This window comes from Triplophysa dalaica, chromosome 16, assembly GCF_015846415.1.
Source record: "Triplophysa dalaica isolate WHDGS20190420 chromosome 16, ASM1584641v1, whole genome shotgun sequence".
Classification (NCBI taxonomy): domain Eukaryota; kingdom Metazoa; phylum Chordata; class Actinopteri; order Cypriniformes; family Nemacheilidae; genus Triplophysa; species Triplophysa dalaica.
This window is the reverse complement of record NC_079557.1, coordinates 14,190,678-14,213,159: the sequence shown is the minus strand read 5'-3', so window position 1 is coordinate 14,213,159 and position 22,482 is coordinate 14,190,678. Positions and strand designations below refer to the sequence as shown.

The 22,482-nt window shown below is 37.6% G+C and overlaps 4 protein-coding genes and 1 long non-coding RNA gene across 6 annotated transcripts in view; 1 reads left to right on the top strand and 4 right to left on the bottom strand.

Moving 5' to 3' along the window:
- LOC130437934 (uncharacterized) overlaps window positions 1-21,314 on the top strand; it is a 50,017-nt gene extending 28,703 nt beyond the window's left edge. Inside the window, exon 5 of the long non-coding RNA XR_008909246.1 lies at window positions 21,184-21,314. This is a non-coding gene — a long non-coding RNA (uncharacterized LOC130437934). The remainder of the gene's footprint in view (window positions 1-21,183) is intronic.
- b4galt7 (xylosylprotein beta 1,4-galactosyltransferase, polypeptide 7 (galactosyltransferase I)) lies at window positions 624-4,619 on the bottom strand. Its single transcript, XM_056769604.1, has 6 exons — window positions 4,030-4,619; window positions 3,210-3,539; window positions 2,798-3,023; window positions 2,147-2,230; window positions 1,889-1,993; window positions 624-1,506 (listed from the first exon to the last, which is right to left on the bottom strand). Exons 1-6 carry the CDS (start codon window positions 4,080-4,082, stop codon window positions 1,351-1,353), a joined length of 954 nt encoding a protein of 317 aa, XP_056625582.1. The 5' UTR covers window positions 4,083-4,619; the 3' UTR covers window positions 624-1,350.
- tmed9 (transmembrane p24 trafficking protein 9) lies at window positions 5,493-8,176 on the bottom strand. The gene is made up of 5 exons (XM_056769606.1): window positions 8,004-8,176; window positions 7,629-7,729; window positions 7,419-7,544; window positions 7,146-7,292; window positions 5,493-6,573 (listed from the first exon to the last, which is right to left on the bottom strand). The coding sequence occupies exons 1-5, from the start codon at window positions 8,149-8,151 to the stop codon at window positions 6,424-6,426; spliced, it is 672 nt and encodes a 223-aa protein (XP_056625584.1). The 5' UTR covers window positions 8,152-8,176; the 3' UTR covers window positions 5,493-6,423.
- lman2 (lectin, mannose-binding 2) lies at window positions 8,750-16,029 on the bottom strand. 2 transcript variants are annotated; one of them, XM_056769602.1, is made up of 8 exons: window positions 15,802-16,029; window positions 15,216-15,334; window positions 15,016-15,133; window positions 14,706-14,788; window positions 13,158-13,319; window positions 10,083-10,197; window positions 9,880-9,999; window positions 8,750-9,763 (listed from the first exon to the last, which is right to left on the bottom strand). In XM_056769602.1, the coding sequence occupies exons 1-8, from the start codon at window positions 15,989-15,991 to the stop codon at window positions 9,603-9,605; spliced, it is 1,068 nt and encodes a 355-aa protein (XP_056625580.1). In that variant the 5' UTR covers window positions 15,992-16,029; the 3' UTR covers window positions 8,750-9,602. The 2 variants fall into 2 exon arrangements, with proteins under 2 accessions (XP_056625580.1, XP_056625581.1); XM_056769603.1 differs by lacking the exon at window positions 14,706-14,788 and adding an exon at window positions 14,587-14,666 and having other exon boundaries at window positions 15,802-16,028.
- pld7 (phospholipase D family, member 7) lies at window positions 16,803-22,358 on the bottom strand. The gene is made up of 11 exons (XM_056769596.1): window positions 21,825-22,358; window positions 20,644-21,537; window positions 20,018-20,202; window positions 19,761-19,944; window positions 19,260-19,374; window positions 19,029-19,156; window positions 18,493-18,696; window positions 18,072-18,211; window positions 17,749-17,914; window positions 17,565-17,664; window positions 16,803-17,351 (listed from the first exon to the last, which is right to left on the bottom strand). The coding sequence occupies exons 1-11, from the start codon at window positions 21,825-21,827 to the stop codon at window positions 17,146-17,148; spliced, it is 2,325 nt and encodes a 774-aa protein (XP_056625574.1). The 5' UTR covers window positions 21,828-22,358; the 3' UTR covers window positions 16,803-17,145.
- Window positions 22,359-22,482: the final 124 nt, after the last annotated feature.

Below are 22,482 nucleotides of genomic sequence, written 5' to 3'. Positions count from 1 at the left end.
ACAGAAAGGTTATAGTGTAGTCTACAGGACATCACCTCACACCGCACTCGGCTCTCGATCTGACGTTTATAATGTCAAACCTTACTGTTAATGGAAACCTGTGCCAAAAACAATGCATACAGCCCACGGAAATCGAATAAAAATAAGTAAATAAAAAAAAAATATATATACACGGATAGCATACTGGTTCGTTTCCCTTTTCATGCTGATAACAAATTTATTTTGATAGACATACTTTTCCAAAAGTTTGCGTGATTTTTTTACTGCTGAAAATAAAAACAATACGAGGAATAAGTAATTTATTATCACTGGATTTTCACATTGCCGCGCGATCTCTCGCTCTTTCTCGCACGCGCACGCGCACGCACACGCACACACACACAAACAACGTGGCTCAAGCTTCCGAGTCCATTCGCGCTAACGTAAATGCGATGCGCAAGTAAGTAGTCCTACCACCAACATCATTTTAAAGACAACATTACCAACATCGAAATTAAACATTTGGTGTTCTGATAATCGTGGTATAAGCGAAATTATTGACCCAGGCTCGTTCATTGGCCCGTCGTCAACTATTCCTTACATAATTTACATCTCCACATCATAGTTCAGACAGAGTAATGATGTGCAGTTTGTTCAGGCATTGGTGTCCGAATTTTATTACAGTTTCACTAAAATGTTTAGTACTTTGGACACAGCTTCATGCTTCCAGTTAAAAAGGTCCTTACAGTCCTGTCAATGTAAGATGTAACCGCATTCCATGCATTCTGAATTACAACAATAAGAAAAAAAAACGAGTAAATTGTTTTAGATATAAATACTGAACAATGTGCAAATACAAAGTACCCTTAAACCCATTTGTCATATAATATAGTATTTTTGAAGACACATATCCTAGCAATAATGCTAAAGATTCTTGATTTAAGCAACAAACAAAAAAGATTTCTGCTGTTAAGTCTGAGCAAACACTCACAATTGCACTGAGGAAACAGTCCAAAACAGCCCAAACATTACAACTAAAATATTATAAAACTCACCATTGAAATTCGGACCTTTGGATGCCCATAGCTGCAATGTTGCAGATGCAAATTAAGTGCATCTGACATGGGTCAAAAGTTCAGTTAAAAAAATGAGAAGAGTTGCGCTGCCAGCACGTCATTGTGAATGAAGTAAATAACACTGTTCTATAAAAATAAAAGCTCATTTCCCCAAAGAGTCAACAATTCAAGTCCTTTTGGTTAGATGATCAAGAAGATTTGTCAAGTGTGAATGGCACTGTCAATAAATGGATTGCTGTCACCATAGACAAATACTTGGCACCCTTTGTAGCTGTACAGGTTCGGCTTAAGCATATCAACTGAACTGGCACCATGGAGTCTGGTCAAGATCACACTGGAGAGAGGTGCTGATGACAGTACAGGGAGCTCCACTAATAGTCAGTTCCTGTCTGGACTCCACCTTGTAGCGGAGGTTAGAAAGGCCCCCTTCTGGGTCAATCTTGAACTGCTCCTGGTATTCATGAATAATGGAAAAACTCAAATTGATTTCAAAATCCAATGCTGCTATGCAAAAAATAGTTATTAAGATAAAAAGATGTTTGTAACTTGACTGCTGGTCATTTGAGGTTATAAATAGGCTAACAGAGTCTATAATTGCATTCATAACTAATAATACAAATATTAGAATAGTTGTAGAATATTCAAATATGTTACAAATATATTTGGTTTATTTGATCTAAAGCATACGCCTTTAGATTAAAATGTTTTAGGGGAAATAAATATATATAAATCTAGTAATTGTAATATTAGAATAAAACATACAAATATAAAAAAAGTCTGTAAAAATAAGGTACACCCTAAAATAGCTTTGTGTATGGTATAAATGGTTCTACCTGCTTTTGCGCAGCGATTCTTTTCTGATCTCTCTTCCTCCAGGCCGGATCATGGATGTGCTGGAATGTTTTAGTTCCTGTTGTAATACCCTTTGGCCTAAAAAGCTGAACAGATTTAACAAATTACAAATTTTAATAAATTATTCATAAAGTAATTTGTATTAAACTAGATATACACATTACAGAACTCTTAAATGTCAAATGTATTTGCTCTTGCTCAGAAGCAAATATGTTCGTCTTTCTGCTCTTTTTTTTTACCTGAAGGTCAGCTGTTTTTAGTCTTCTGAAGAATTCGTCATCTTCTCTTCCCCATCCCCAGAAGCGATTTGACATTCCATTGCACTTAAGGAAGAAATTAAATGCACATCGAATTGCAGACAAATTTAAAACAGACAATTATTTTCAATTTTATAGGTATCATATGGAAAGGAAAATTCTGTCATGAATTACTCACCCTCAAGTTGTTTCAAACCTGTATACATTTCTTTGTTCTGAACACAAAGAAAGATATTTGGAAGAATGCTAGCAACTGACATTTCTGGGGAATCATTGACTACCATTAAAGGAAAAATTAAAATGGTGGCCAAAGGTGCTCCAGATCTGTTTGTTTCCTCAATTCCTCAATTTATTATGTGTTTAACAGAACTATACAATAATTTTCTACTATGGTATATAACGGTAACCCAGAACTGTCAGTTGAAAACATTCTTCCAAATATCTTTCTCTGTGTTCAACAAAACAAAACATAGATGTTTTTACAGTTTGGAAGAACTTGAGGGCGAGTAATTCATGACAGAATTTTCATTTTTGGGTGAACTTTCCCTTTCAGCAAAGCCGTTTTGTTACCAGTTCACACTGTGCAAAGAAAATACAAATAAAATAGAAAAAATAAGAATAGTAGTATCTTACCATCTGATAATGTTTCTTGGTGAGCAGCAAGATCCCACCCACATAAGTCTTATAATGATATAAAGGATGAAGCTCAGGTGAAGCCACATGAAAAGGTCCCTCCTCTGGAAATCCATAATCTAGATCCTCATTTTGAGGCAACAAATCCACATCATGCATCGCAATGTAGTCTGTGTCGTTGCCACTCTCCATGTGGCCAACATTAATAAGTGAAGCTCGATTAAATCTGAAAGACATGAATTTAGATATAAACCCGATTGTATGGTACCATTACAAGACCACTTTCTGAGATGCTTTAAGAGATTCAATTCATTATGAAGAACAGAGATTACACTGAACACCACAAACTCCACCATTTCCACTATAAAGATGTGATCACACAAGAAATTTTGACATTTAAAAAAACACTCACCGAAAGTGATCCACTTGGTTTATAATAAATATCCTGTGCCGTATTTTCTTTTTATTGAGGAAAGCGTGCATGTATGGGACAAATATAAGTATCTCTTCGAAGCGTTCTCGGAATGGAACGATGAGGGCCATTTTGTGCGGGCCCCAGGAGGGGTCATCAACAGAAGAGGCTTGTCTCTCTACAGGACAGGGCTGGTGAGGTACGTGGCTGTACCCAGAAACCTCGTTGATGTCTCCCGAACAAGTCAGCTGCACCCATAGAAGAGACACCAAAACAAACAGTATGCAGAGCCCAAAGAGTTTCCAGATGGTGCATTTCCTCGATAGAAAACTGAAAGCATAAATGCATGTATCAAAACTAAATGGAATAATTCAAGTCGAGCTTTATTGAACATATACAGGCAACACTCTTTGCAAGTCAGTGTTTAAGGTTATTTGGATGCAGTTTCATACACGATCATTTATACATAAATGAAATAGTTAGAATGAGTGTTTTGTATCTCAAGCTTTTAGTTAGCTCACAATATCAAGCATTATTACAGCAGGCATTGTCTCGTTTAAACTCAACACACGCCTAAATGAAACTCTATGTTTTATTTATACTCACTAAACATCTCCATGATGATGTACCCTTGGACTTTCACTTCTTGAAATTATGAAACACATTAAACATCCGCTAGTAAACTAAGATTACACATTTTACTTTATCATTCAGAAAAGAGGGTTACACAAACCCACACACTATCCTGTCTAACGTTAAAGGATCAGATAAGATACCCGAATTGTCCTATAATAAGACATACATTAAAGCACATGCTTACCTTCGATCCTCTTTAAAATACAGTACTGGTTTTCTCCGTGAAGAGTACATCATCTTTGTGCCTTTCAGTGTCACACAGAGGCAGATTGTAATATCTTCATATATAATTCACCTACACCACCTGTGTTGTGTAGGACGGCGTCATCTACGCGTTAAAATCCCCTATAACCAGTTCGAATTCCAATAGTCATTTTGTTTCTCTTCATCATGAATAACCAACAACTTTAAATAGCATGACTTCAGTCGTCGGGATGATGTCTTTCAAGGCCGATGCAAGACTAAACAAATAATCTCATAAAACGTGACAGTTCGCCCAAATCATTGTTTATTTCTATCGTTTTGTGTCTACTGGTTGTAGTTACACGTCACTCATAACGGTGCGATAAATAAGCGCACAACACGAGCTGTCTCGTCTAACGATTTAAGAACAAAACAAGTCTCGGAATTACACGTGTGTTATAAACCGCAAACACGCTGTTTGGTTTCCGCTCATTTTAAACGCCGTGTCATTGCTGAAAAACATTTGAAAACTTTTTAAAACGGAGAAGTGTGACAAAAGAGGAAAAAATCACACGTTGGCTGAAATCGTCTAGTCCGCTCTCGAAATATTTCCCGGGAAACAGTGAACGACAGAAAGTTCCTAGAATTTTTTGACCTGGACGAAGGTGAAAACTTTAATTAAAAACACAAATATTGCTAAATTGAACAGTTGCATATATACAAAGCATATAACATTGTGTGTTAAAGAAATGTAACGATAAATTTAATGTCGCATGGACAGGTATATCCAGGAAAATCTATTTTTTCCCTTTTTTTAAAAAATATTTTTAATAACATTTATACTGTATATTATAATAATAAGTGTCATACTCATACCCATGTTTGTACCCATAGTTGTACCAAAATTTGTAACATAAAATCATTTTTTGTTTGTAAGTTGTCTGGTCCTTTGAGTACATTCTACAGACAAACAATTACTTGAGACCTGATTATATTTAGTGGTGTTTGTTTGTTTATTTTGTTTACATCAACATCTGCATTTTCTTGTGGAGACGATTCTGATCTTTACAAGTCTATTATGGTGGGGAAAGGAAACTTTATGAGTGCAAGCATGGGGTAGATTTCTTTCCAAAAATAAAAATTTTCTCCATTGTCCCTTCTAACACACCCTTACTGAAACCTGTTTCCCTGTGACTGCATATAAACGACAATGGCAAAACACTTTGAACCTGTATAACATAAGACCAATGCAATTCAGTGATCAAAACCTAAAAAATACACAGTTCTTCATTTTAAAAAGAATATACAACACTTAAACCAAATTTAAGAGATGACACCAACTACAGTATGTAAAATTTTAAAAGCAAACAAATCATGTTATTATAACATTTTACAGTGTATTCTGGGCAGTATGTTTCTTTAATCTTTAAAGAAAAATAAATAGATGATCATTTTTAGGGTCTCTACATTTATCTGAGAATTTTAATACAGGAAAAGATGAAACCGAGAAATTTAGAGGACATGTGCAATATGGCAAATAAATTTTTCCCAAAACGGGAAACAGGGAATTAGTATTACTTTTGAAAAAGCACAAAACTCAATTTTTTATGCATATTTCAACCTTTTACATTTGAATAGCCACAATTTGCTGTTTATTTAGATGTATTATGCATTTGACACAAATGTACATGTATTTAAAACCAGTTGCTCAAAGTAAATAAGACCGTAGCTATCAATATGCAACAAGGCAAAATACCAATATGATCTAGGTGTCCTTGATCAAAAAAAGCTTAAAAAGATAGGGAGAAAACTACATCCAGAATGTAAAAGAAAACAAACAAAGAAAAAAGAAACATTCACTCAGAAAAAAAACATACTTTAAATACCATACTAATTACTGCATAACACAACATAAGACATTTACACCTTCCACCAGAATAAACTCGTTTTGATTTTTTCTTTGTATTGTAAATGTTTAGGTGAATAATCCAAGGTCATGTAGAAAATCTTTATACTCGCAGTCCTTGATACAGTTGATAGGTATTTCCAATTTCTTATTTAAATGTTAAATATTATTGTAACAAATTAAGGGGCCAGACAATAAAGAGGAACCACTATAATACAAGGTGTTTTACCTACTGTTAATAACTTGAAATTTTCAGTGGTTTTCACAGGCTAGAACAAACTGTAATGTATATCTGAACACAAACTAGATTCACATTACAGTGGGGTGTGGCACTGAAGCAAACAATGTGAAAAAACTCTCAATGCAGGATTTAACAGAAGAATTTAGGGCGAGTCCTGGACTGAGAGAATGTTGGGTTTTCAGCAGTCTTGACCTCACACAAAATGTAGTTTGTACTGTATCAATTAAAACAAAAGCCAAAACACAGTTCTATACTAATTTCTTGGCCTCAAAGAAGCTCTTGAGATGTCTCATTTGCCAAAATCCGATAGCCACCAGGATGAGTGTCTGGACAATGGACCACCACAGAACCCTCTGATTGGTGCTCTCACTGGTCTGTCTGAAGCGCTCCTCACGATACTGAAAGTACAAAACCAAATAACGTTCAGATAAGATCAGGAAATACTCCAATTTATGCAAAGAAAACTAGTATTTCCAGCATAACTACATGATCACAGTTTAAGTGAATCACAGGACACTAAAAAATGGAAACCATTAAAGGAATATTTCACTACCTGACAAAAAAAAAATGGGGAAATAAAATTTTGTTGGTGAAATACCCATTAAAAGTGATAGTTTACTCAAAAATGAAAATTCTGTCATCATTTACTTTCTTCAGCAGAACACAAAAGAAAATATTTCGAATAATTTTGTTAACTGGCAATAGAAATGAATGGTGGCCAGTGTTGTTTGGTTACAAACATTCTTCAAAATATCTTGTATGTTCTGTTGAAGAAATTCATCAAGGTTTGAAATGACAAGAGAGTGAATAAATGATGACAGTTAAATTGATTTTAAACAATGGTTTTCAGTCACATAAAGGGAGGGTTGCAGACATACTAGATTGGTTAACAAACCATGAATTCATTCATCAAAGTTGGTCCACCCAAAAAAGATCCAGTTCTCCAGTCTCATATCAATAAAACACTCACCCTCTGATAGTTCTGCTCTTTCTGGACCTGATCCACCTGCTCCATTAGCTGTCGCACACGTAGCTGCAACTCTGTGAGCTTGTCTTTGGCTGCAATTTCTGCATAGTTGTTTGCATGCTCACCAACTTGGATATCCAAGTGCACACGCTATATAGAAAACAATATTTAAAAGCTTTAAATGCTCCTTTAAATGTAGTAAAAAACAGACAGTGAAGTTATGAATGTAGTTTGAATACACTATAAGAGACTATGCACTTAAAAATAAGAACTTACAAGCATTCCACCAGCAAACAGAGCAAATTTTGAGGAATTTGAGTGCAAGCAGATCTGATGCTCTCCAGGTGTGTGGGAGGTGAAGGTAAACCTGCCTTCTGATCCATACTGACGGGACAGGATCACCTAAAACCCAGAAAAGAAAGCAAATGAGGACGATTGATTAAAACATGCTGGACTTGAAATTTACAAATAAAATCTCAAGCTGACCTTCTCGTCGGGATCCTTCACTTCCACAAACATCCCAAGTCCCTGAGTCGCAGGCAAATACTCTTCTTTCTGCTTGTCATACAGCTGGGTTCGGTAGTTTCCTGGATAATACATTGACACAGACTTGTGATCCCACATAGGTAGCAGTTATCTGGTAAACTTTTTAATCATTTAAAAAGTTGTAAAATATCACTAAGAGTTTATCTCAAGGAATCTACGACTTATTACTTACTGGTGGGGTAGTTAAATAAGAAGAGATAAAGTCCAGCTGGTAACCATCATATTAACTTTACCTCACAAGCTTGCTAGTTAGCACTGTGCTAAGCTTTAACGGGAACTGCAAACTTGGCTGTCAAACCTGCTTCTCCTTCTTACCTATTATCATTGTTTCGTCCGGTATTTCTTCAATGAAGCATTTCTTTTCAGTCTCGCCGATATGAAAATACAGCGCAGACACAAAGCTGTTGTAAACATTTAAAAGCAACACCAAATAAAGTGTAAACTGCATTCTGATTGCCACCATCTTGACACTGCCGGTGAGAAATGCACTGCGCATGCGCAGACACTCCAATGCCACGTTATCCATCGTCTGCCGTCGTCCAATCACAAGCGCTCTCACCAGTGGAGAGATAGTTAATGGTCATTGTAGTTTTACCGGTTAACCACGTTGACTATTTGGCGATTATTAATGTCAAAAAATGAATGTTTAGACCATTTTCATACATTTTTGATTGGCGTCTGTCCTGTTGATGTTACAATTATTGTTAAATAAAGTAGACTATTGTACTTTGTATTGAATTACATTTACATTTAGAATTAACCTTATTGTAGCTGGAAGCCTTTAAATTCGTCTAAGTGCACTCAATGTACATGTCCTAATAGATACAATATATAACATATAAATTGAAGCGTTTTACGAAAAAACTTGTTTTACTTTATTGAGACTTTCCTACCTTACATATTATGACAGTCACTGGTTTGATGTTTTAAGAATATGCATATAACAGCAGAAACGAAAAGGGAAAGGCTCAGTCTTTCTTGGGCTCTTAGTATAATATAATTAAAGTTTATTCTATAGTAGTTAAAATAAAATCGCACATAAACACAGAAACGTGAAAAGATAACTGGTAGAACTTTTTTATTTTCTTACCAAAGCCACCATTTTAGTCAATTGCCTGCCTACTCATTTCTTACTTAAAATTCTTATTGTAAAAAGTAAAAACAAATCAGTGCATTGCAATCATTTCTCATGGAAGCAAAATAAAATTTGCAAAGTGTATGAAATTAATACAAATTATGTAGAAACTTCAAAAAACTAAAGTTTTGTTATTCTGCAGCAATACTATTATTCTCATTGTTCATTTATTATTCCATATGATCAAAAGTACTCATTTTTTAAATGTGTCCTTTCAGGGGTTCTTATGTGAATAAATCTTTGAATTGTGAAAATCCATTTTAGTCCATAATGTATAAAATACATAAAACTGGGAAGTAAACATATTAAAGAGTTGATGAGACCAGATAAGTTACCTCTGAAAATAGCATTTCAATAGATTTGATTAATCTAAAAGGACACTCCCAATTGTTTTCCTCTGCAGTCCATTAAAACCCTCTTAAAAATCTAACCATACAGGTTTGTAAAAGAGATCCCCATAACACAACCAAAGCAAACCAAAGCAAAGCTAAAAAATATAAAACCAAGAAAGTTTTGAATGTAACTAAATTAAGTTTGTCATTCACAAAATAAACATGAACTATTGAAGACTGCATTGAAAATGTGTAATTGACTATACTTCAGCACACAGGCATAAATCTTACCAGACCAACATACAGAAGAAAAATGTCTTTAAAGCTACATATCCTGCTCTTCAGATGCAAACAAACTTCAATAATATAAACATTTATACAGATGTTAAAAATTCATATCAATGTTTTCTACCAACGATTTCCAAAGTTCTTTTATGTTTGAGGCTTTTAGTAGAATCTCTTGTTTCTTTCCTGACGTTTCTGAAAGACCACCGCACCAACAACCGCACAAACCACAATACCAAGCAGAGCACACAACAGAAGTAGGAAGACCTTCCAGCCGGTGAGGGGTGTACTTCTGAAATTACCCGTTGGATCGTCAACATTGTCTGTTTTGTGCGAGACATCACATAGAAGAGAAAAAGAAGAAAAAAAACACGTCTTCATTAAACATGACAATTGAATCAGAAACCAAAATAAACTAAGTTCAGGTCAGCAGTGCTACCTTTAGGAGACTTGAGGAGACTGACACTAGGTTCAATTTTTGTCCAGTCCAGGTTGTCCTCTTCAGCAGTATGTTCTACCATCAGCTGATACATCTTCATAGAGATGATGTCATGGTTGTCTGCAAAGTAGAAACGCTGTGATGATGGGCTACATACAGAAAATGATTGCAGACATTTAGGAATTATCTAAAGCAATGCTTACCAGAAAGATCTCCTGTAGCTGCAGAGGCCCCAAAATAGTAGCCAATAGGGAGGCGGACACCACCGAAATCAATACACTCTTTCCAATCGTTCCTGTCTTCCACATCTATCATAATCTGTCAAAATAGAATATTGCTGAGTTACTTCCATATAAATTACTTTATCTATTAATGGGCGATCATTTTTATGAAGCGTAACATTTTCTTTCTTTTTTATGAAAACATTGTGCAAGTTTGAGAACTCAGGACCTGGGTTTTGCAAAGAGGATGGGGTAAACGACTATTGCTTGTTAAATGGAAATAGGGCGTTTCTTAAAATCACACAAAACTAAATACATTACCATAAGGAGAGGATACCTTGTGTAGGGGAATTACAGTAAAAGACCCTTAGACAAGATATGATAAATGAAGGAAAGAGTTAGGAATGCAATCAGAGAAAATGTACTCAAGATGTTTTTGTAGTTTTGCCAGCAGAAGTCAGTTTTAGCACTCTCAAGGAGTTCCACAGGCCGACCTGCCCTACATCCAAAATGCAGTAGTATTTAAGCTAACAGAGTCAACTAACTACGTCATTACTTAGGTAAATCAAGCTCTCATGATTGGTTATTAATATATAATCACTTAAACAAGAACACAAAGCTCTCAAACACGTCTAGGACAGGACAATCCTATAGACCAGTGGTCCTCAAACTTTTTTGGCTTAAGTACCCCTTTTTATGATTTTTTCTTGACTTTTTATGAAGTCAAGTTCCCCTTAACCAGAAAACAACATTTTACTTTAAAATAGAGTGAAATGAGAGTCAATCCTTTATTATATCTAAATTTATTTTTATAAATCTTTGTGTAGTCCTAATTTTAAATATAAATACTATTAACATAATTTATTGATTTTCATTATTTATTCCTAAATGTCAGTTTCTCTCGCGTACACCTCGCGTACCCCCATTTGAGAACCACTGCTTTAAACATATCAAATATGACATGCATGTACCGTAAAGTAAGGGATAATGCACAGGCAGCCGGTTGTTATCGCAGAAATAACACAGACAATGTGACTGCATCAGGTCCTGGTCACACTGTCGGGGTTTATTTCACGATTACAGCCGGCTGATGGTACATTATAACACTTATTACGCTGCCTCTTGCCACATGAGAAAACAACTTGACATGAAATGTGAATTTGAAATATTTTATTAGCTCATTTTTACCGAATGCAGACCTTCTGCGAGGAAAAGCCGGTTAGATTCGGTAAGAAAACGACGTTCAGATGTCACAAACAGGCAATTTGGTTTGATCATTTGTAAATATAATGTCATGTTATTAAAATATATATATATTAGTGGTGGGCATAGATTAATTTTTTTAATCTAGATTAATCTAGATTAATTCCAAAATTAATCTAGATTAATCTAGATTAAAATGGCTCATTTGAATTCTGACGAAGGCATTCAGAATGTGTGCTACCCAAATAATGACTAAAAGTAAGTCTTTGAGAACGGGTGTCTAAAGCCAGGTGGCGCATTAGACCAGGGGCTCATCTCCTGTTTCCAAAATGCATCACAAACTGCTTGAGAAAGCTGTTCTACTATGATAATTGGTGATGAAAATTAAATTATGTTCAATAAGATGAACTTGTGACTCCTGAGATAGGCGCAGGCTCCCCGTGACCCGAGGTAGTTCGGATAAGCGGTAGAAAATGGATGGATGGAAAATGAACTTGTGTTTACTTCCGCATTAGCTAAGGGATTCTTTGCGTTTAGGTGGTACTTGAGACTGGAAGAGCTCCTACAGTACATTTACATTTAGCAGACGCTTTTATCCAAAGCGACTTACAAAGAGTGAGGGAGCAACAAGCGATATGTCATACAGGAGCCATAATACATTAGATCTCAATACAAAGTTACTGATTTTAACTAAAGCTAGACCACTACCTGTTGAAAGAAAGTGTTTTTTTTTTAAACCAATTCCGCATTGCACAAGGTGCAAACAACCTTAGTCTTGTCGATGTTTCCATTGGGAAGCTTTTTTAAAATTAATATTCCCTGAAGCAAACCCGGCGGCTTCATAGCTGCATCCATGTTAGCACGTCACGTCTGATGTGGTAATTTCACAGTAACGTTATGTTGTGTTCAGACCAAACGCGAATGGCGTGTCAAGCGCGAGTGATTTATATGTTAATGCAAAGAGCCAATAGACCTACTTGCTGCGCGAATCGCGCGAATGAAGCCCTGGTTATGAGATGATGAGGCGGCTTCTGCTTCCGCGAATGACGCGAATCACGCGAGTTGAAAAATCTCGTTCTCGCTCCGTACAGTGCAGTTAAACTGGTATACATCCGCGCTAAAATATCAAGGTGAAAGTCATCATAGCTTGCGTAGTATAGACCCAGCTCCCAACCCAACTTTGAGAATAGATTAACGGCGACAATTTTTTTAACGCGCGATAAAAGTCTCACTGCGTTAACGCCGTTAACGGCCCACCACTAATATATATATATATATATTTTTTTTTAAACCTGCCAAAATGATTTGTTGCATCCAAGTTACCGTGTGTTATTTGTTTTGAGAGGTTATCTGGGAATAACGAACCTGCAAAAGTCGCGACTGGCCAATCAGAATCAAGCATTCCAACGAGCAGTGTTATTAATTATTATTAATAATAATAATAATTATCTGTTTGTTATGTCAGTCTTGTTATGTTCCACTCGTTCTCACTTTGCTGAAATGATTCAATCACAAAAACCCGTCATGGGTAGTATGTGTGCTAACCCAAGATGTTTTTCTAACAGGATGATAAGAAGTCTGTTTTCACAGTAACACTGACCTTCAGTAAGAGAGGACCAAAGCAGAGACTTAAACCATGAATTATTCTCTACTTTCTGTAGTTTATATCATAATCAGAAACGGTTAGTCTTAAAATAAGATGATGCGGCGTAATAATCAATACATTTTTGTTAACTTTAATAAGGTGAAGCCATGGCACCCGTCCCTTCACTTGAAATCTGAGTCCTAATGAGAACTCTTGACAGTGTATTAAGTAATATAATGCACTTGATTTACATTTATTAAGCCTCTTACCGTGAGTCTGCCTTTGGAGTATCGAATAGCAAGATAGGTGTCATGGTCTTTATTTCTGACTTCAGCCGAGCAACCTCCCAATTCAGAGGATCGTCCATCTTTCCCATGGTCATATGGCAGCGAGCCATTATTCACCATTGCAGAAATATAGGGGAAAGAGCGCTGGAGGATCAGACAACATGAATATTATACATAAGACATATGTTTACTCTTTGTGTTAACTATGTATGTAAATGTACATTGTTGAATGGAAGTTATTTGCTATGCCAGCCCATATAAAGCAAAACGAAAATATTACGCTACATTCATACTGTACATCACGTACACAGAACAACTTAAATTTTGTAAAGCTATATCAAGAAGCATTGTAAATATAAACATATATGTTTACAAATTTTTTTGAAATGCTTACATTTGAAGCAACACATAATGAACGAAGAGAGTAAATAAAAGGACAAAGAAGACCATATGATGCAGATGATACATGCTAAAGAAAGCATTGCTTATATGCGGTGTTTAAAATATTTTTTTAAAGATTCCGAAGTGAAAGAAGATAGTTAAGGTACAATAAAAACAAAGAAATATTCTTCTCTATAAAGATTTTTTCCTTAGTTGGCTATAAGTTACAACAAACATCTTAAATTTAAAAAAGTTTATAATTACATTTGAATGAATGAATGAGGCATTTATAGAGCGCTTTATTGTATATTGCTGTACACCCAAAGCGCTTTACAATCATATATGGGGGGATCTCTCCTCACCCACCACCAGTGTGCAGCATCCACTTGGATGATGCGACGGCAGCCACAGTACAAAAGCGCCAGTGTGCTCACCACAAACCAGGTATAGGCGGAGAGGAGAGAGAGCCAATTTAGAGGGTGGGGATTATTAGGAGGCCATGATTGACACGCACCAGTGGAGGGAATCTGGCCGGGACAGCGGGGTTTCACCCCTACTCTTTACGAGAAGTGCCATGGGATCTTTAATGATCACAGGGAGTCAGGAACTCAGTTTAACGTCGTATCCAAAGGACGGCGCTTTTTCTTTTACACTATAGTGTCACCAACACTACACTAGGGCAATAGGACCCACACAGACCACAGGGTGAGCACCACCTGCTGGCCTCACCAACACCTCTTCCAGCAGCAACCCAGCTTTCCCAGGAGGTCTCCCTTCCAATTATTGACCAGGCTCAGCCCTGCATAGCTTCAGTGGGCAACAAGTCTTGGGCTATAGGGCGAAATGGATGCAGTCAATTTGTAAGCTAAGGGGTTTGATGCAAGGGAATTTTTTAATGAATAGAAATAACAGGAGTACAGCAAACACAATAAAGGCTCAAAAGTTTTTTTTTAACTCTATGAAATAGCAAAGCTTTCTTTCAACTGAAGGCATGTCAACAAAAACACTGCACATCTCTTTAACAACTCACATCCGGAGCCTCATCGTTAGGGTATGTGTCTATAAAAATGGCCAACCCGTGGAATTTGGCACTACTGCCAAACACAGAGCCTGCAGAGAAAGAAGGACCCGTGAGTATGGCAAACTTACATCCATCCCTTGGAGATCATTACGGAAGGTATCCACAAAAATAGCCAGGCCTACAAAATGGTCTTGATTTCCAAAGACTGACCCTAAATGAAAGTATGATACAATCAACTAAAAACAAAAATGCAGACCACATCACTTGCAGATGAAACACAGACCTGCACATGGAGTACACACATGTAGACTGCGTTATAACATTTATATATATAACAAGCACAGGAATATAAATGTTTCTATGGGGTTAACACATACAATGGCACTTTATGGACCTACTGTATTAATTCATTTCCGCTTTATTGTATGGCGGCCTTACCCGAATGTAGTCTCTCTTTGGTATACCATATAGCAAAACCATCTCCATGAAGATTCTTCTTTCCCGATCCATGAATTTTAAACTGCACATGCATCTCCCAATCCTTCAAATAGCACGGCTGCACAAAGAGGAAATACACATCATAGCAAAGTTTTTCTTACAGTCTCGTGTCGAAATATCAGTGAAGCAGTTTTACTTACCACTGTATTCCAGATGGATCCTTCTTTGCTCCGCTCATCTGAGGTCAAGCGCACATACTGACTGGTAACTAATGTGCTTCCCCAAAAGTCCCATTGACTTGAGGGACTTGTTCCAACACCTGTATGCATGATCACATACATTTTGCATGACATAAATGTTTTAACGTGGAATGCAAATAAGTTACAGAGGCAACCACATACTACAAGTGATGATAAAATCAATGCAACTAGAGATCTGGTAGAACCAGACAAAAACTAGCTAGTCATCAAACTAAGCTTTCTTCACATCCTGCAAACGTTATTAACACATTCACTTGTTCAAATAAAGGAGCTTCCCGTTTGTTTGTCTTGTGTTACGTTACTGTAACTTGCCTGCAGTTCACTGACACAATACTTAGTATCGCTGGACAATGGCGTACCTACTTTAGTATAGATTCAACAATTAAATACACAACCCGTGACATTACAGACAACATAACTTGCATCCTATTGTAAAAACTTAAACGCACCAGTGATAGTGTGGTTATATGATAACAAACCACAAGCGGACCGCTTAAACCACAATAAGAGCACGTAGCTTACTCACCCTGATACGGTTTAATGAGCGAGTGCTCGCGCTTTAAATGCTCCGCATTCCCGTCGGTTATGTCTGAATATACAGAAGAGAATTGAAGTAAACATAAAAGTAAGAATATTCTGTGACACACGGGCATTTTACGAGTTACACTCGGATGAGAGTGAAGCCATAAAGCTGACGGGCTTCTTTTACGAGCCATTTGTTAACGCCTTCCTTCGTCCGGGGTCGTGTCTTCACTTCCTGCGAGAAGTCACGGACTGTGTTTTAAAAACTAGTGGGTGGCCTATGTAGACAGCTTGTCTGTTAACGCCATATGCGCGTTTTAAAGCGGCTGTTGCACTTTGATTAGTTTTGGCGGGATCTGAAGTAAGTACATTTGGGGAATAAATAGTTCCAGAGTCCCAAACGCGTATTTGATGCGTATGAAATATAGTCTTGGTAGGGTACTCACCAGGTTTTGAGACACAGACCTCCAGTCCTCCGCTCTTAAGATAAGAGAAGAAACACTTCTCAGCAATACTCCCACTTAGTAATTCACAAAGCAGAATGTGTCATATTTTGACTAGGAAATATTGCATGCAAGTTTTCTTAATATTTGCGGCATAGTGTGTAAATCATTTCAATTTTGGTTATAAGTTATATTAACGAAGTATGTGTGTAAATACATTAAAGTTAACATGATCTATATATTCTATGCATACCGTAAGTGTATGCCTTGAATTGATATACATTTAAATAAAATATATATATTTTAAAGGTCAAGGGTGTGAAATTTAGCGGCATCTAGTGGTGAGGTTACAAATTGCAACCAAGGCTCACTCCACCCCTCACCCTCTCTTTCGAAGCTCTTTTGTGGCTGGCACAGAACTAAGATGTCATCACGTTTTTGCCTCTTTGCCGAAGGAGATACATATTGCATATATATATATATTGCATTTGTGTCAACAGATCCTCCAAAAAAGTGCACATTGGATCTTTAATATCTTAAAAACGATGACAGAGTAGGCAGGTAATAAAAACTGGTTTATTTTAAAAACTAATGTTACAGCCAAGGCATCTATTATAACAATAATTCATTTACATGCACATGTAGGCAACGTCAAATATCAGTGCTTGCCCAAGGAGATTGTCCTCATTCCGGCAAATGTCACACAATGCAAATATACACATAATGAATAAACAAAACAAAAAAAATGCACAGCATCCATTTAGCAAATACATACACCATGAATAAGTTAACAGTAGGCAGCAATGCCGCAGGGAAGACTTTTTGTGTTTGAATGAGTTCATGGTTTTCGATGTTTTTATTTTTTAAATGAGAGTGCTTAGCAACATACAGTTAGAGAGAGTGTATTATGTAAGCTTTATTCCACTACAATGTTCTGCGTGAGCTTCGGTAAGGGTTTGAGCATATTGTGAATGCCAGTCCCTTTGGAAAATATTCTGTAATTCGCTCTGAACGGTTTGCTGGCCTTCCCTTACTTCCGAACCTGTCTGATTCACAACCAGCCCAACCCCTGCTGTCTGGGTGAAATAATTCTCTGACCAGTTGGAGGTTCCTGTAAAACATAATATAACACTTACTCATCAGAGGAATATTATAATAATTTTGAATTTATAGTGTGTGGCTTATACTGCTGGCAGGCGTGTTTGATGCCGTGCCAAACCAGCGTTCTAGCTGCAATATGTATTGTCCTTTAAACAACCATGCGTCATATGTGAAATAAGATAATGTGTGAAATGTTGCTTGTGTAGGGGGACATCAAACATACCAATGTAAACAACTCTATCAGTCACCATGTATTTGGCATGGTTGACACGTGCAAATGGAATCCTCTGCTGCTCTCGATTTGAAGGCACCTCAAAAACTTTCTGTAAAATTAAAATGCATAGACATTAAATCAGTGATACTCCAAACAAACATTTGGAGAGTGAGATGAACAGACAGAAACATACGGTATGAATCTTGCAGCTCAGAGGGGGTGTGTTGAGGACTGATAAAGACTGGAGGAAGACAAACATGGCACCAGGAGAGTGACTCCAACAACTGACCAGCAGCTTCACCTCAACACCTCGCACACAAGCAGCTTCGCGAAGGGCCAAGTCAATGGCGGGCCAAAACCTAAACAGTAGTGACCAAAACTGTGATCTGAGCAAACCTCTTAGCTGAGCTACTGTATGTCCACTTTGTTCATGCAATTCTCTCCACATAAAAATTTGTACAAATATTTTAAAATAATGATTGTTTTCCTGTTTAAGATTGTTGCAGTTGAAATTACCGAACGGGTTCTGTGAACTGGGAAAGTGGAAGGTAATCCATCACAGACACGTAGATGAACTTCTCAGCATCAGCGATTATTGACAGGATACTTGAGAGGTCATCAGAACGCCCATATGATGATAAAGCAGGAGGGGAACTCTAAAAGAATAAACCGAATGTTAAGTAAATATAGATCGCACTGAAAATGCATGTGTGAGACATGAATCAAACAGGACAATATGACTCACGCATAGTACTACATGCACTCTATACAATGAAAAGTAAAAACATGAAGTGAAATCATTCCTAAAACATATAACATTTAACTCCAAAGGATAGATTGAACTCAAAATGGGTGATTATGACAAGACATGTAACAAAAACTATGAATTATGAACAGTGAACAAATGAAGTCAACATGTAAGAGTCACACAACTCACAGACAAATAGACACGTGCAGGGACATCGTTGAATTTAACAGCTAACGGGTACTTAGCACTGGAGAGGGCAGAAAACCGGGCCGGCCAGAATGGAGGTAGAGATTCATTCTTCTGAGCTCCAATGTCCCAGTAAAGGTCAAATATCCGTGAGGCGTCTTGAGCTAAACAGCTGCAGTCTTCCACAGATACTCCAACCTCTTTCACCTGCAAAACATATACATTAAAGTTATTGACAGCATATCTCTTTTTAGTTTTCCTGTAGCTCAATGGTAAGAGCATTGCGTTAACAACTCAAGGTTGTGGGCTCAATCCCAGGGTATTGCATATACCAAAGTATAAATGTATAGGTTAAAGCAATGTAAGTCGCTATGGATAAAAGCGTCTGCCAAATGCATAAATGTAAATGTAGCTCATTTTGGCTCTGTAGTAATTAACTGTAATGTACACTAGATCAATTACCAGATTACATTATATATGAATGTATATATCTCCACCCAGTAGTAACACGACCCCCAAGTTGACTGTTTTAAATGTACCTGGGTAAGAGATCTCCAGTCCATGTTAGCACTCCCTACATACATGTGTTTCTTATCCACAACCCATAGTTTGGTGTGCAAAATGCCGCCAGTGACACTCTGTAGATCAATTCCCCTGACTTCAGCCCCTGCGAAAAAACACAAAGCAGAAGTGCTAAACAAAAAAGTTACATGACGCCTATTCGTGACATGTATGTTTCATACAAAAGTCCAACAGGCATTTGGTTTTACCGGTTGCTACCAGTTCGTCTGTGTCTGCGATATATGGCTGCGGGGCGTTAACAGCGATCCTCAATTTAACTCCCTTTGGTTCCAGCTGCTTTAGTTGGTTAAACACTTCTTTGCCCTATAAAATAAAACAAATGCTTTCCCATATAACCACTATCAGTGGTCAACAGAACAAATCATAAACGTGTAAACAAAACAGAAACATCCATTCCTAATGCAAAGTAGGTCCGATCTTGCAAATGGGTAGTTTGTACATAGATCGTACATGTGTCCTATGGTGTGACAGCAAAATTTAGACAACAAACTGTTAATATTACATTGTTTTATAGTGTTAATATTAATATTTATCATATAAAATAGCAACGGGAGATTTAGCTTCATTGTTTAGTTTTTTTTCTAACATTTGCCATCACCCCATAGGACAAATTTGCATATTCGCTTGTCTACTACCCAAATGCAAATTGTGCTCTTCTGCCTAAGTTGTGTGTTTATAAACTTCCTTACCTGTGCCGAAGAGGGCTCTGTAAGGCCCAGGTCTGAGTCTTGGAGGGTCAAATAGAAGGCAGCAATGTGGGCAGAGCGGTTTGCTCTGTTTAGTAAGTTAGTCCACGCATCTGAGATGCTCGGCAGGTGAGGCGACCCGGAAGGGAAGTACACGCCCTCCGGGAGACTCTCAACAAGAGTGAGCCTGATAAGATACGGCAATTTAAAAAAATGCCATTTTATTTAGAAATAAATGCACATATCGGATTTCTTCTTACCTACAGTCAGAGGTGCATGTCTCTTGTGGCATCCAAAAAGATTCCAGCCAGTGAAGCTCCAGTTGTGACATTAGGTGCGATACGGATTTAGGGATTCCATACTGCCAGATGTGCAGTCCAAATCCACCCAAGAGCAGAAGAACGGAGGGGAGGAGACAGAAAACAGGACAGCTCCTTCCTTTTTTCTGTATCAAAGTTAATTATTAAAGAGTTACTGTTGAATTATGTAAACATCTCTATGAGACCAGAGATCCTTGAGAGGTGATGAAATGACTCTTTGAAATGTGACTGTGAAATTTCACACATTCCATCTGTTGAAATTCGAGGTTTGTTTGATAACAAAATAGCCGCATCCAAGCAACAGAACCTGAATGCCTATATTTTTGCAACGTATACAAAACAAATGTGCATCAAAGTAAATCGTCCTGAGAAAGGTATGAGACAAGGATGACACTTATTGCTTAAAAAACTAATACCACGTCTTCCGTAATTTAGGGTGTGATTCATGTCCATAAGCCAAACGGCACATGAGTTATCTGTTTATTTGAATCCCTAAACAAAATAATAAGCAACAGCATCAATATTTATGTAATCCTGTGTTATTAAATAAAATAAATACACCCTACCTTTGAGGGTGTGTGCATTTTGGTCTTGCTTTGTTTTGCATGACTATCATCTTCCCCTTTGATTGTCTTTCTAGTTTCTTTCAAGCATTTTGTTGAGTCTTTGCGATCTGACGGTTTCATAGCACTTTCATCCTGCATGCCTCCATCAACCTTATCTAGAACAGTGCGCTGTTTCACATCGGTCTCTCTGACACAATTTTCTTCAACCGGCTCCGGTTGGTATACAGTCTCTTTCTCGCTTTCATCTTCAAAGTCCTCTATCAAACTCTCTCCACAAGGTTGATCAGAAGTTTCTTGATGATCAACGGAGGAGCATGAGCTCAGATCCTCCAAGACAGCGTCCTGCGTTGAGATCTGTTCATCTTCAGAAAGGGTCTCTCCGCTTGCAGACTCAATTTCGGAAAGGGGCTCTGTGATGAGATCATAGGTTACATGTTTCTCTTGGAGTTTCCTGAGCGGGGGACGCTGCAGTGCTGATTTAACCTCATCAGCGTCCACTGTATTCTCAGGTGTTTGATCAAAGGCATGATCTCTTTTCAGATGTGGAGGACTGGAGGTGGAGATATCACCTTGAGACAATACATCGGTACTGCTTGTGTTCAAATTTGCGGATGGGACGGGCAGTGCTGTTTCTCTCCCCCCATAAACTGACATTTTCACTCGTCCAGCCTCCGTCGAGCCTGCTCGCTCTTTTTGGCCCGGCTGACTGGATACATCCATCTTCGGCGATGACTCTGCACTTTGTACGGTAACTCGCTTGCGGGCAAAGGCGCTTTGAAAGGTAGGAATGCGGGACAATGGTGCTCTTCCTGCTTTGCGTGATTCTTCTCCATCCTCTTTCCTCTCGGATGTTGTCTTCTCATTCTCTTCCTCACCTAGCGAATAATCAGGATCCTATTGCATGAGAACATATTGTGTGTCAACAAAACTATTATTATGTGTGTGTGCACACAGTCATTGGAAATACTACATCACTGCAGCTCTAAATATACTAGACATTAACATGTAACAAACGATTCATGACATAAACATTCCTTAATTAAGTTGTTAAAAGACCGGAAACGATGGCGCAGTTTAAATAAACATGTAGAAACGCCAAAAAAAAAACGATTTGTCACCTTTTAAGAACACTTAGCAAGGAGTTGTGTTCCCTAAGCAAGCGCGAAAGCTTCGTTACTCACCATGACCACAGAAGAGAGGAACCACAACTTTTCCGCAACTAGAAAGCAGGTTATAAAATAAATACTTCACAATCAACTATCTTACTAAATAGACGAGAAGATACAATAGTTATCGGTGTTTTCAGCCCAGCTGTGTTTAGAGAAAGGTTTTTAAAAAGCGATGGTGTTTGTGTCTGCGACGTGGCTGCAGAATTACACAGTGCGGTGCAATGAAGAAAAAAAGAGCGAATATGCGCGTCGCGAGAGAGAGAGGGAGAGAGAGAGAGAGAGAGAGAGAGAGAGAGGAAAAGTGAGATAGAAAACCTCGCCTACTTTGCACGATCCTATGAGTTCATGTATTTACATAGTTACTGAGTCACTGTCTCTCAATGTGCACAAAGCCGCTCCTGCGAACCATTATATCACATCGATTTACATGATAGAATACAATACGAAGTGTTTAGTGTTAACTTTTGTAAACTATAGAATGAGTTGAATTACAGTATCTTTGTCATTTAAACCAGGTTATTAAAAAACATCCAGGTACCGTGTGATCAAATGTTTATATAACTGACTGGCAAAAATAAGATAAAAGTTAAAGTTGAACTAACCGCCGTTTCCTATCAAACACAAGTGGCGTTGACTGAGCGCTCCCTCTATAGGGGAAGCGCGGTAGTGC